The 15,189-nt window shown below is 39.5% G+C and overlaps 1 protein-coding gene across 4 annotated transcripts in view; it reads left to right on the forward strand.

Annotated features, from left to right (window-relative positions):
• Positions 1 to 15,189, forward strand: part of LOC133229658 (zinc finger protein 665-like) — a 36,376-nt gene that overhangs the window by 13,648 nt on the left and 7,539 nt on the right. For 3 of the 4 annotated variants that reach the window (XM_061386264.1, XM_061386263.1, XM_061386265.1), the window contains 2 exons: positions 618 to 700; positions 12,079 to 12,205. In XM_061386264.1, the coding sequence (XP_061242248.1) occupies positions 686 to 700; positions 12,079 to 12,205 (142 nt within the window). In that variant the 5' untranslated portion in view covers positions 618 to 685. Of the gene's footprint in view, positions 1 to 617; positions 701 to 12,078; positions 12,206 to 15,189 lie in introns of those variants that run through there. The other variant, XM_061386266.1, reaches the window with a different exon arrangement.

The following is a 15,189-nucleotide window of genomic DNA, read 5'->3' on the forward strand; positions in this document are numbered from 1 at the left end:
GAGGAAAGGAAAAAACAAGTCAGAATCACAAGACCTAACTCCTTCATCCCGGGTCTGTGCCTGTGGGACAAGGAGAGGGGGTTGGGGCCGTGCCTCCCATTTTGTCAGTAATGCCTAACGCGGCTCCCGAAACACATGTTTTGTACCTTCTGACCAGAGATTTCCCTTCAGGTAGTTTGTGTTGATCCACAGCTCGAGAGTGTTTAAGATGCCCCAGTTGATTCCAGTATGGATCCCTCACTGAGCATCAGGACTCTGAGTCCTCCCAGTCCTGAGGGCTCAGATCTGGGCTGAGGAGGGGATGCTCTGTTCTGAGTGGGGATGGATCAGGGCCTGCTGTGTGACCTGAAGGAGATTGCCTGGTCAGCGGAGGTGCCTCCTGCTGCTGTGTACGTGAGGCCTCACCAGGAGGGGAGTGTGATCTGAGGGAAAGTGTGGGAAAGTCCCATGTTGGTCTCTCTGCGGGAGTTGACTGTCCTGAGTCCCTCCTGAGACAGTGGCCACAGGGGGCTGTCTGTTCCTCGTGGTGAGGGCTTTGCTGTGTGTGTGGTTGGGGCTCAGGAAGGGGATGTGTTGACTCTAAGCATTAAACAGTATGTTTTCAACTTTAATGATAGACCTCTGAAGACTTGTGTTGCCTGAGGAAGCCCTGAAGTTAAGAAAGAGGAAAGAAAAGGAGTGAGGCATGGCTGTTTCTCAGGTAAGGTCATATTTAGTCTGTCCTTCCTGAAATGCCCTTCTCTGGACTCACTAATCGTGTCTGACTTTGGAGTGTCCTGTGTGACTCCTGTACACGCACACTCACCTGGGGCCTTCCCTCAGGCCCTGTCGTCTCCACTTAGATCCCATCTCCCCATGACCTGGTGACCTGGCCCTTGTGAGGAGGCTCCCCTGGGCACCATCCTGGGCAGGACTTCTCTCCCACAGGTTGGAAACAGGGTCTCAGTACTCTTGGGCAGCAGGGATTGCTTAGGGCCTATCTGGATGCTCTGTCTGCTGTCAACCAGGGTAAGGAAACTGCATGTGGAAGTCACGTGTTAGTATGCACAATAGCTGGTCAAATCTGGGAATCAGATCAGTTGAGCCTGTCCTTTCCCTTTTGTGTATCTTGACATCCTTGTGAATATACTTTACATATACACAAAGAAGTATGTCTGAGTACTATGTTCTGTTCAGTGGGTTTATTTATCTGTTTTTATACCAGTACCACATCACCTTGATTACCTTGTAATAGTTGTTGAAATAGAAAGACCTCCATCTTCCTTCTTCAAGAGTTTTGCTGTTTGCTCTTTGAATAGTTCTCTGACATTCACCATGTTTTATTCTGCTTCTACAAAGATTGTCATGGCAGTTTTAATGAGTTAATTGGTTGATTGATCCTTTGGTGGTTATTAAAGAACCTTTTTTGATATAGCATGTTTCTTTTGTATTCTTTATGATTTTTACTGATGAAACTTTGTCATGTTGGAAAGAAGATAAGTTTACTTCTTTTTCAATTTGGGTACCTTTGATTTCTTTTTCTCATCTAATTGCTCTAAGGGTTTTAGTGCTTTGTTGAACTGTAGTGCAGAGTGTGCATCCTTGCCTTCTTCTTGACCTCAGAGGAAAAGCTTTTGTTCTTTCCCCATTGTTGTTCTCTTTTCATAATGGCATTTATTATGTTGATGTTGGTATAATGTATTGTTTGTAGTTTGTTGAGTGTTCCATCTTGAAAGGTTGTCAAATTTTTGTTGAATGGTTTTTCCTGCATCGAGATGATCCTGTTTTTTTTCCCCTTTAATCTGTTAATGTAGTGTGTCATATTAATTGATTTTTGTATATGGACTTCTCCTTGCCTTACATGAATAAAATCCGTTTGGTTATGGTGTCAAATCTTTTTATTTATTTATTTAAATTATTTTAATTGATGGATAATTGCTTTACAGAAGTTGTTGTTTTCTGCCAAATACCAACATGAATCAGCCATAGGTATACCTATGTCCCCTCTCTCCCATCTTCCTCCCTATCCCACCCCTGTAGGTTGTTAAAGAGCCACTATTTGAGTTCCCTGAGTCAGTCAGCAAATCACATTGGCTCTCTACTTTATATATGGTAATGTAAGTTTCCGTGTTACTCTCTCCATACATCTCAACCTCTCCTTCCTCCCCTCTCACTCCGTCTGTTCTCTGTGTCTGTTTCTCCAGATCTTTTAAATATGTGTTGAAGTTGGTTTGTAAGTATTTTAATTTTGCATCAGTATTCGTCAGGGGTATTGGTTTCTAGTTTTCCTTTCTTGTGTCTTTGGAAAATCATCAAACTATTAGAATCGTGCTTGCTGCATAGAATTAGCAGGATTAGTGGTAATTCTTTTGTAAATGTTTGGTAGAATTTGGTCCTGTATTTTTCTTAGAGGTTTCTGACTACTTTTCAAATCTCTCTAGTTATAATGGGCTTCCCTAGTGACTGAAATCATAAAGAATCTGCCTGCAGTGTGGGAGACCCAGGTTTTATCCCTGGGTCGGAAGATTGCCTGGAGAAAGGAGAGGCTCTCTAGTCCAGTATTCTTGTCTGGAGAAATTCCATGGACAGAGGAGCCTTGTGGGCTACAGTCCATGAGGTCACAAAGAGTCAGACATGACTGAGTGGCTAACACTTTCACTTTCAATGCTTCTCACTTTTTTTATTTCTTAATAAGTAAAATAGTTTGTATGTTTCTGAGAATTTGTCAATATCTCCTATATTCTGTTATTATAGGCATTATTGGTCATAGTACTTTAGAAACTTTCTTTGACCTCAGTTATAATCACTCCTGTTTCATATCTGTTTTTAGTTATTTGAATCTTTTTTTCTCATTCCCTTAGTCTAGGTGGGGGTTTTCCTATACAGTTTTTTCAAAACATCAACTCTTGGTTCGTTGATTTTTATATTTTTCTACTTTCTATTGTATCTCTGGTTTCTTATTACCTTTTTCCTTCTGCTAAACGAGTTTAGTTTGTTTTCTGTTTTCTGCTTCCTAGAGGTCTAAAAATAGATTTCAGATTTAAGATCTTTTCTCTTTTTTACTGTAAGCATTTAACAGTTCAGACTTTCCTTTTAGTACAGTGTTCTCTGTGTGTTATAAATTTTGTAATATTGTCTTTTCATTTTCATCCATGTATTTAAAAATTTCCATGTGGTTTTTTTCTTAGACCCATTTGTGGTGTAAGAGTGAGCTGTTTAATGTCCACATTTGAGAAATTGTCTTTTTTGTGTGTGTGTTTACTTTGGCCACCTCATGCAAAGAGTTGACTCATTGGAAAAGACTCTGATGCTGGGAGGGATTGGGGGCAGGAGGAGAAGGGAACGACAGAGAATGAGATGGCTGGATGGCATCACTGACTTGATGGACGTGAGTCTGAGTGAATTCCAGGAGTTGATGATGGACAGGGTGGCCTGGTGTGCTGTGATTCATGGGGTTGCAAAGAGTTGGACACGATTGAGCAACTGATCTGATCTGATTTCGTTGTTGTTAGGGAAGATACTTTTCTGGTATCAGTCTCTTAAGATAGTTAATTTTGGCCTAATATGTAGTCTCTCATAGAGAATGTTTTATGTGTCCTTGAGATACATGTGTTTTATGCTTTTGTTGGGCCATGTGGTCTGTACATGCGTGTTCAATGTTTGCTTCATTTTTCTGAGATATCTAATGTTAGATGTATATATATTTTTACTTGTTACAGCTTTTTGGTAAATTGACCATTTATCATTATACAATATTTATCTCGTTGCAGTTTTTTTTTTTTCTTCAGTTTATTTTGTCTGATATAACAGTCTCCCCTGCTCTCTTTAGGATGTTCTGTCTTTTTCCATCCTTTCACTTTTCACCTTTCCATGTCCTCACAAACGTGAGTACTACCTGTTTCACCTCTCTGACAAACTCTGTGGCTCTTGCCCTGGGATTTTCCTCTTGTTACTTCCTGTGGCCCCTGCTCATGTGCATCGTATGGTGGTGAAAGACAGGCCCCCAGGACAGCTCCTTTCATGCCACTGTAATTTCAGAAGGAATGTATTGAATGTTTCCTTCCTATCATCATGAGATAGTCTTGAGATAGTCTTGCTTAATAACTATATTTTTTTCCATATTCTTTTTTGCCATGATTTTTAATTCTCCAAGAAGTTTTTTTACTTTGCTATTGTGATACTTTTTTTTGTCATAATCTAATGACTCTTCGAATTTCAAATCACTGTTTTATTAATGGAAAAAAAAGCAAAGAAAGTCTTTGGCTTCTGTTAATGCCTTGTTATGTAAATTTAAAAGGATAAAATTGTATTTGTATCTTTGTATATGGTAATTTTATTATGAATTGAATTCAAGTATTCTTTTTTTTTTTTTAATGTTTTTACAAGTTTTCTTTTGGTAGCATAGTGTAGAATCCTGTTGACAAACTCAGCTGAGTACAAAGGATACATTTTTATCATCTGAAAGATGTTGAAATACATGTAAATAAAAGGATGATATAAAATTTTCCAAAAAATCTGTCAAAAGACCGATTCTTTCGTGTCAGTTAATTTTTTATAGATAAGCATGCATGCATGTGCAAGTCTGTGGTTTAGATAGAAGACATCATGATTTTTTTTTTCAAATGATACTTTTTTTTAAATTTAACTTTACAATATTTTATTGGTTTTGCCATATATCAAAATAAATCTGCCACAGGTATACATGTGTTCCCCATCCTGAACCCTCCTCCCTCCTCCCTCCCCATACCATCCCTCTGGGTCGTCCCAGTGCACCAGCCCCAAGCATCCAGTATCATGCATCAGACCTGGACTGGCATAATATTATACGTGTTTCCATGCCATTCTCCCAAATCATCCCACCCTCTCCCTCTCCCACAAAGTCCAAAAGACTGTTCTATACATCGGTGTCTCTTTTGCTGTCTCATATACAGGGTTATTGTTACCATTTTTCTAAATTCCATATATATGCATTAGTGTACTGTATTGGTGTTTTTCTTTATGGCTTACTTCACTCTGTATAATAGGCTCCAGTTTCATCCATCTCATTAGAACGGATTCAAATGTATTCTTTTCAATGGCTGAGTAATACTCCATTGTGTATATGTACCAAAGCTTTCTTATCCATTCATCTGCTGATGGACATCTAGGTTGCTTCCATGTCCTGGCTATTATAAACAGTGCTGCAGTGAACATTGGGTTACACGTGTCTCTTTCAATTCTGGATTCCTCAGTGTGTATGCCTGCCGGGGACCAGCCCCGGCTGATCCAGGGTATTCGAAGGAGAGACGGCGTAGGTGAAGATCAGGAAACAACTGCTTAATTAAATGTTAATTAAAGATATAAAGAGTAATAGAATGAGGATAGCTCAGTAAAATTCAGTGAAGAAAAGAGGCTGAAATAAGGATAGCTCAGTGAGGAAATTCAGTGGAGAAAAGAGGCTGAATAATTCAGCCAGAAGGTAAGAGAAAGAACGACATGGTGAGACCAAGTTTCGGTGAACAAGGCCCGCACTTTATTTTTCAAAGTAGTTTTTATACCTTAAGTTATGCATAGAGGATAAGGGGGGAAGGGGTAGAGTCAGGCAGCAAGCCAGGCTTTCTTCCTGCAAACTTATCATATGCAAAAGCTTAGGTGATTTGCATCATCTTCTGGCCCGGAGGCCTCTTAACATTTTAAGACCCTTTCTTCAGAAAACTTATTTTTCTCTAAAGGTGATTGGTCAGGAGCCACCCTCCAAAAGCATTAGATAAAGTTGCATTTCTACAGAGCAAAGGTGTGGTGGGCTACAACAAGAAAAAGAATTAACTCAAGGGTCCCAGGTTACAAACATTAAAGCTACTACTTACACCAATTATATTAATCAATACACTGCCAGGGACACAGCAGGTAAGGGATATGGAAACTTAGCAGCAAACATTGGCCCAACAAGTGAAAATCCCTTCACCAATACAATTTCTAATCAATCTTTTAACTACTCAAAAGAATCTGTGTTTAGACAGTTTAGAACATCTCCTGCCTCTCACAGTTGGGAGGCTCTGAACAATCACATGTGGCCGGAAAAACCTATTCAGGCAGGCTAGAGGATTTCCAAAGGAGTTTGTAAGTTAAACACTGTCACACCCAGGAATTATTAACTGGAGCTGTAAGCTAACTTTTTTCAGAGAGGTAGTGGGGGACAGCCCCCCGTAAAGTCAGAGGTGTAGGTGAAAGCACAAAGCAGAAAGTAGGCAGACTCTGGTTTTGGGTGTAAATGCTCGAGAATTTCCAGGGAGACTCCTGAGGCTTGATCCCGCCTTTGCGTATGTCAAGCCTCCTTCCTCATGACCTTTGCCACGGGCAGAGCTCGCTCCCCACATATGCCCAGCAGTGGGATTGCTGGGTCATAAGGCAGTTCTATTTCCAGTTTTTTAAGGAATCTCCACACTGTTCTCCATAGTGGCTGTACTGGTTTGCATTCCCACCAACAGTGTAAGAGGGTTCCCTTTTCTCCACACCCTTTTCAGCATTTATTACTTGTAGACTTTTGGATCACAGCCATTCTGACTGGTGTGAAATGGTACCTCATAGTGGTTTTGATTTGCATTTCTCTGATAATGAGTGATGTTGAACATCTTTTCATGTGTTTGTTAGCCATCTGTATGTCTTCTTTGGAGAAATGTCTGTTTAGTTCTTTGGCCCATTTTTTGATTGGGTCATTTATTTTTCTGGAATTGAGCTGTAGGAGTTGCTTGTATATTTTTGAGATTAGTTGTTTGTCAGTTGCTTCATTTGCTATTATTTTCTCCCACTCTGAAGGCTGTCTTTTCACCTTGCTTATAGTTTCCTTTGATGTGCAGAAGCTTTTAAGTTTAATTAGGTCCCATTTGTTTATTTTTGGTTTTATTTCCAATATTCTGGGAGGTGGGTCATAGAGGATCCTGCTGTGATGTATGTCAGAGAGTGTTTTGCCTATGTTCTCCTCTAGGAGTTTTATAGTTTCTGGTCTTATGTTTAGATCTTTAATCCATTTTGAGTTTATTTTTGTGTATGGTGTTAGAAAGTGTTCTAGTTTCATTCTTTTACAAGTGGTTGACCAGTTTTCCCAGCACCACTTGTTAAAGAGATTGTCTTTAATCCATTGTATATTCTTGCCTCCTTTGTCAAAGATAAGGTGTCCATATGTGCGTGGATTTATCTCTGGGCTTTCTATTTTGTTCCATTGATCGATATTTCTGTCTTTGTGCCAGTACCACACTGTCTTGATGACTGTGGCTTTGTAGTAGAGCCTGAAGTCAGGCAGGTTGATTCCTCCAGTTCCATTCTTCTTTCTCAAGATTGCTTTGGCTATTCGAGGTTTTTTGTATTTCCATACAAATTGTGAAATTATTTGTTCTAGCTCTGTGAAGAATACCGTTGGTAGCTTGATAGGGATTGCATTGAATCTATAAATTGCTTTGGGTAGTATACTCATTTTCACTATATTGATTCTTCCAATCCATGAACATGGTATATTTCTCCATCTATTAGTGTCCTCTTTGATTTCTTTCACCAGTGTTTTATAGTTTTCTATATATAGGTCTTTAGTTTCCTTAGGTAGATACATTCCTAAATATTTTATTCTTTTTGTTGCAATGGTGAATGGGATTGTTTCCTTAATTTCTCTTTCTATTTTCTCATTATTAGTGTATAGGAAGTCAAGGGATTTCTGTGTGTTGATTTTATATCCTGCAACTTTACTATATTCATTGATTAGTTCTAGTAATTTTCTGATGGAATCTTTAGGGTTTTCTATGTAGAGGATCATGTCATCTGCAAACAGTGAGAGTTTTACTTCTTTTCCAATTTGGTTTCCTTTTATTTCTTTTTCTGCTCTGATTCCTGTGGCCAAAACTTCCAAAACTATGTTGAATAGTAATGGTGAAAGTGGACACCCTTGTCTTGTTCCTAACTTTAGAGGAAATGCTTTCAATTTTTCACCATTGAGGGTAATGTTTGCTGTGGGTTTGTCATGTATAGCTTTTATTATGTTGAGGTATGTTCCTTCTATTCCTGCTTTCTGGAGAGTTTTTATCATAAAAGGATGTTGAATTTTGTCAAAGGCTTTCTCTGCATCTATTGAGATAATCATATGGTTTTTGTTTTTCAATTTGTTAATGTGTTGTATTACATTGATTGATTTGCGGATATTGAAGAATCCTTGCATCCCTGGGATAAAGCCCACTTGGTCATGGTGTATGATCTTTTTAATGTGTTGTTGGATTCTGATTGCTAGAATTTTGTTAAGGATTTTTGCATCTATGTTCATCAGTGACATTGGCCTGTAGTTTTCTTTTTTTGTGGCATCTTTGTCAGGTTTTGGTATTAGGGTGATGGTGGCCTCATAGAATGAGTTTGGAAGTTTACCTTCCTCTGCAATTTTCTGGAAGAGTTTGAGTAGGATAGGTGTTATCTCTTCTCTAAATTTTTGGTAGAATTCAGCTGTGAAGCCATCTGGACCTGGGCTTTTGTTTGCTGGAAGATTTCTGATTCCAGTTTCAATTTCCGAGCTTGTGATGGGTCTGTTAAGATTTTCTATTTCTTCCTGGTCGAGTTTTGGAAAGTTGTACTTTTCTAAGAATTTGTCCATTTCTTCCACGTTGTCTATTTTATTGGCATATAATTGCTGGTAGTAGTCTCTTGTGATCGTTTGTATTTCTGTATTGTTTGTTGTGGTCTCTCCATTTTCATTTCTAAGTTTATTGATTTGATTTTTCTCCCTTTGTTTCTTGATGAGTCTGGCTAATGGTTTGTCAATTTTATTTATCCTCTCAAAGAGCCAGCTTTTGGCTTTGTTGATTTTTGCTATGGTATCTTTTGTTTATTTTGCATTTATTTCTGCCCTAATTTTTAACATTTCTTTCCTTCTACTAACCCTGGGGTTCTTCATTTCTTCCTTTTCTAGTTGCTTTAAGTGTAGAGTTAAAAGAATTAAAACGAATTAAAAGAAATGAGGACAATCTCAGATACCTCCAGGACAATATTAAATGCTACAGCATTCGAATCATAGGAGTCCCGGAAGAAGAAGACAAAAGAAAGACCATGAGAAAATACTTGAGGAGATAATAGTTGAAAACTTCCCTAAAATGGGGAAGGAAATAATCACTCAAGTCCAAGAAACCCAGAGAGTCCCAGACAGGATAAACCCAAGGTGAAACACCCCAAGACACATATTAATCAAATTAACAAAGATCAAACACAAAGAACAAATATTAAAAGCAGCAAGGGAAAAACAACAAATAACACACAAGGGAATTCCCATAAGGATAACAGCTGATCTTTCATAGAAACTCTTCAAGCCAGGAGGGAATGGCAAGACATACTTAAAGTGATGAAAGAAAATAACCTACAGCCCAGATTATTGTACCAGCAAGGATCTCATTCAAATATGAAGGAGAAATCAAAAGCTTTACAGACAAGCAAAAGCTGAGAGAATTCAGCACCACTAAACCAGGTCTCCAACAAATACTAAAGGATATTCTCTAGACAGGAAACACAAAAAGGGTGTATAAATTCGAACCCAAAACAATAAAGTAAATGGCAACGGGATCATACTTATCAATAATTACCTTAAACGTAAATGGGTTGAATGCCCCAACCAAAAGACAAAGACTGGCTGAATGGATATAAAAACAAGACCCCTACATATGTTGTCTACAAGAGACCCACCTCAAAACAGGGGACACATACAGACTGAAAGTGAAGAGCTGGAAAAAGATTTTCTGTGCAAATAGGGACCAAAAGAAAGCAGGAGTAGCAATACTCATATCAGATAAAATAGACTTTAAAACAAAGGCTGTGAAAAGAGACAAAGATGGTCACTACATAATGATCAAAGGATCAATCCAAGAAGAAGATATAACAATTATAAATATATATGCATCCAACATAGGAGCACTGCAATATGCAAGACAAATGCTAACAAGTATGAAAGGAGAAATTAACAATAACACAATAATAGTGGGAGACTTTAATACCCCACTCACACCTATGGATAGATCAACTAAACAGAAAATTAACAAGGAAACACAAACTTTAAACGATACAATAGACCAGTTAGACCTAATTGATATCTATAGGACATTTCATCCCAAAACAATGAATTTCACCTTTTTCTCAAGCGCACACGGAACCTTCTCTGGGATAGATCACATCCTGGGCCATAAATCTAGCCTTGTAAATTCAAAAAAATTGAAATCATTCCATGCATCTTTTCTGACCACAGTGGAGTAAGATTAGATCTCAATTACAGGAGAAAAACTATTAAGAATTCCAACATATGGAGGCTGAACAACACGCTACTGAATAGCCAACAAATCACAGAAGAAATCAAAAAAGAAATCAAAATTTGCATAGAAACGAATGAAAATGAAAACACAACAACCCAAAACCTGTGGGACACTATAAAAGCAGTCCTAAGGGGAAAGTTCATAGCAATACAGGCATAACTCAAGAAACAAGAAAAAAGTCAAATAAATAACCTGACATCATGATTTTAAAACTACATATCACCTTTTTTTTTTTTTTTCAGTTGAAATTATGTTATCAGTATAATCTGTGGCCTTGGAATTTTCTAAACGATCCTGTTAGTTTTTTAAGTAGTAAATTACTAACAGTTGTTTCTGTATCCACGTCTATAATGACCTTTCATGCCATTCCAAATTGTTCACTGTGGACTTTTTTTTTTTCATATTAATACAATATTTATTTGTTTTCCTTCTGCCAAACCCTGAGCCCACCACTTTCCCCAGGCTGCCTGAGGAGTTACAGGAAAGGGAACATACAGGGCAGACAAAGGAGAAAGAACTATGGGAGGTGGAAACAGCTCCTTCGTATTGTGAAGAAGATGAGCTAGACCACCATCAGGCAAAAGAGCGCCATGGCCTTTGAGGGCCAAGCCCATGGCATAGAAGAGCTATTGTTTGAGAGAAGGGTTCCTGGCATAACAGTGATGAAGCTCCCGAACACAGTCCCACTTCCAGGCCTGGAGCCAGCCACCCTTGCTGTGGCAGCTCCAGCTCCAGGGAACTTGGCTGCTGTGTCAAAGTCCTTTGAAATGGCACTGGTTTGGAAGCTGAGGCTAGGAATAAGTGAGATGGCTGGGGGGACCTGGGGCTGCCAAGCTGCTGTGGCTCTCATGGGTCAGTGTCTCCAGTCCTTCACCACCACTGTGGACAGTGATCACTCAACAGGGAGGAGCTTCTCCTGATCAGGGAGGGGGTAGAGACTAATTTGGCACAGGTGTCCATTTTCAAGGGATGAAGGCCCAAGGCCTGAGAGCTGCTCCCCTTGCAGAGAAGACAGAGGGGCAGGGAGGAGGCTCACCTTGGACTTCTTTCAAGTTTTCTTTAGAAGCCCTCTGTCAAAGGACTTTTAATGTTCTCTGTATTACTTAACTGTTAGATGCTTAAGCTTCAGTTGCTGAGCCCAAGCTTCTGAGTTCAGGTGCTTCATGTAACATTTCTTAACCTTCTTGATCTGAGTCGAGTTTCTCAGAGTGTCTGTGACACAGGTTTTCTTCTGTAAGGTGGGAACAGATCATTCTTTAATGAGCTATTACATTGATGACAGGTTCTTGCCTGTAAAGTACTTATTTAATGTTTAGAGTAGTATTACAGTAATTTAGAGCAACAGGAAGCCTTCAGACACTTTTGATCCTTGCTGCTGTTATCAACATCATAACTGAAAATTTTGACCTTTCCATTAAAAGTGCTGTGGATTTCGTCATCTCTGAAGACACCACTCATACTGTACCTCATCTAGATAATGAATTGCATTCACTGGGTAGAACATAATATCTGACACTTCTATATAGCCAAAACAGTGTTGAGCTTTATGTTTATATACTTCATGGATTTTGAACAATGATGAAAAATCCATATTAATTGGAGGATCTCATAAGGTCTTAGGGAAAAGCATAAGAAATTAAAATTAGAGATCCATAATTTCTCCAGATACCCTTGCATGGATCTGTTAGAACACATACTTGAACCAAGTCAATCCTTAGCCCTTACTACCCTTTCTCTTTTGCATGAAAATGAGAACTTTTCATGGCCATTTTGGTGACATGTGGTTTCATTTCAGGAACTGCTGACCTGTGAGGATGTGGCCATCGAATTCACTCAAGAGGAGTGGGAATTCCTGGACCCTGCTCAGAGGGCCTTGTACAGGGAAGTGATGCTGGAGACCTACAGGAACCTGCTATCTGTGGGTGAGGATGACTTCCTTCCCGAGCTGCCCTTGGGTATCTGCATTTTCCCTGCGTGCCCCCTTGGGAGGCCCTGATGTCTTTCATCTGAGAATTCTGGTGACTGGGGTATGACACAGCTTCACAAGGTTAAACTGACCCTCTTCAGATGCTGTGTCTGTTTCATGTCATATCTGAGGTTGTCCCAGAGCTTAATTATGTACAAAGCTCACTGGCAAATGTTAAAAAATATCCAAAACCCGATTTCCTATTTTCTACCTTTTGACTTTTGGCTCAGTCAAAAAATCCACAGCACTTTAGATCTCTTTCTTCTGATAACGCTGAATACCTATTTGTTTGTTTTTGCTTGCTTGTTTACTTTTTTTTGGCTGCACCATTCTGCATGTGGAATCTCAGTTCCCTGCTGCTGCTAAGTGGTTTCAGTCGTGTCCGACTCTGTGCGACCCCATAGACAGCAGCCCATCAGGCTCTGCCATCCCTGGGATTCTCCAGGCAAGAACACTGGAGTAGGTTGCCATTTCCTTCTCCATTATGTGAAAGTGAAAAGTGAAAGTGAAGTGGCTCAGTTGCATCCGACTGGTAGCAACCCCATGGACTGAAGCCTACCAGGCTCCTCCACCCATGGGATTTTCTAGGCAAGAGTACTGGAGTGGCTTGCCATTGCCTTCTCCATTAGTTCCCTGACTAAGGATCAAACCTGCACCCCCTGCATTGGAAATGCAGAGTCTAAACCACTGGATCACCAGGGGAGTCCCAGAATTTCTGTTTCTGATCTAAATAGTATCTCCACATTGGAGCATGAGAAAAAGCTCTGGACAGTGGGGAGTGATGTAAAAATAGCCAAAAATACAATGTATAAAGAAAAACGAGTATCTCAAAAGGGCTGTTTTTTTCTGTTTAGGAGTGGGACAAGTTGGTGGATTGGATCCTCTGTGGTTGTTACTTAGGAAAATGTAAGGAGAGTTTTGATCCTAGATCCTACAAGGGGAGCATATGTGAATCTCGCAGGCTCTTAGCTGGCCATCTGTAGGTCGAGCGCATGGTCCCATCTGAAGATGCTGTGATGTCTGACCTTCATGTTGTATTAATTTTACTCTTGTGCTGCCCTACCCAGTCTGGGAATGTCAACTGTTCCTGATGTTACATTCTCCTTACTTTGTATCCTTTTACCTCTTAAATCTCTTTGAAATATATTCCTGAGGGTCTGAAATTTTATCTGGTTTCCTTGCTGTGATAATCCACCTATGTTTAATTGGCAGCCTCTGGTGAGTCTCTGTGGAGTGGATTTACTAGGTAACAGAAAACTGTGATGGAGACACTATTCCTAATGTTATTTTCTTGCTCTGCACAAAGTCACCACTTGAAGCTATCCAGTAGAGTGGTCAGCATGTTCTAGGATTATGAGAGAGAAAGTATCACGAGAGCCCGATACATCTTTCCAGGTTATTTTCTGGCTTTGAAGACTCTGTCAAGGGCACCGTGACAGTGTTGTTCATGTGTAACAAGGACCATATATTTTAGCCTCTGTCAATGCTATGGGAATTTATCCCAGGACAACTTTGTCCAAGTTCACATTCTCATATCTATGAGGCTATTGGCTGCACTGTTGTTCTGTGCATTGTAGGCATTTTTTATTTTATCCTTGAGTTCAAATTTCTGTGTTACTCTTAGTGTTTCTGTTTTGTATTTGCAATGCGTTGGATGGTTGATTGGGGAATAGTCCCTATGGTGGAACTGGTGATTGGTCCCTCTTAAAATTCTTTATATATTCTTTGTACTCATTTACTATCAGGTGTATGACTTCCACATATTTTCTCTTTTACTGTTGATTGTCTTTTCAAACTCACTGCACTTTAATGCACAGTAGTTTATAATTTTGATGTAGTTCAATTTTGATATCTGGTTTTATTTTGTGGCCTGTGCTTTTGGTGTTATATCTGGTAAATCATTTGTGGGTCCAGTTTCCAGAAACATTTCCTGCACGTTTACTTCTAGTTTTATACATTTGGGACTTAGGGTTAGGTCTTTGAACCATTTTGAGTTCATTTTTGTCTATAGTGTAAGATAATGTTCCAAGTAAATTCTTTTGCTGGTGGATATTCAGTTTTGTCAATATGTCTTGTTTCATAGACTGCTCCCCCCATTTAGTAGTTTTTACACCCTTATGAAACATCTTTTGAACATCTCCGCAAGAGATGTTTTTGTTTTTGTTTTTACCATTCTTTTTAGGTATGCTGCTGCTGCTAAGTCACATCAGTCGTGTGTGACTCTGTGCGACCGCACAGAGGGCAGCCCACCAGGCTCCTCTGTCCCTGGGATTCTCCAGGCAAAAACACTGGCATGGGTTTCCATTTCCTTCTCCAATGCATGCATGCATGCCAAGTCGCTTCAGCTGTATCCAACTCTGTGAGACCCCATATACAGCAGCCCACCAGGCTCCTTTGTCCCTGGGATTCTCCAGGCAAGAATACTGGAGTGGGCTGCCATTTCCTTCTCCACTTTTTAGGTATAGTTAATTTACAATGTTGTGTTTCAGGTATACAGCAGTTTACAAGATACTCAGTATAGTTCCCTGAGCTATATCGTAGGTTCTTGTTGTTTATCTGTTTTGTATAAATATTAGTTTGTATATATTTAGACTCCTAATTTATCTCTCCCTTTTCTGCCCCCATCATCATCCTGTACTATCCCCTTTGGTAACTATAAGTTTGTTTTTTATGCTGGTGAGTTTATTTTGTGAATAAATTCATTTGTATCATTTATTTCAGTTCAACATAAAATATCCTATGATATTTGTCTTTTTCTGTCTGATTTCACTTAGAATAATCCCTAAGTCTGTCTATATTGCTGCAAAAGGCATTACTTCGTTGTGTTTTATGCTGTGGAGGTGGCAACCCACTCCAGTGTTGTTGCCTCGAGAATTTCATGGACAGGGGAGTCTGGCAGGCTGCAGGCCATGGGGTCTTAAAGAGTTGGACACGGCTGAG

This window comes from Bos javanicus, chromosome 18 (genome assembly GCF_032452875.1).
Source record: "Bos javanicus breed banteng chromosome 18, ARS-OSU_banteng_1.0, whole genome shotgun sequence".
NCBI lineage: Eukaryota > Metazoa > Chordata > Mammalia > Artiodactyla > Bovidae > Bos > Bos javanicus.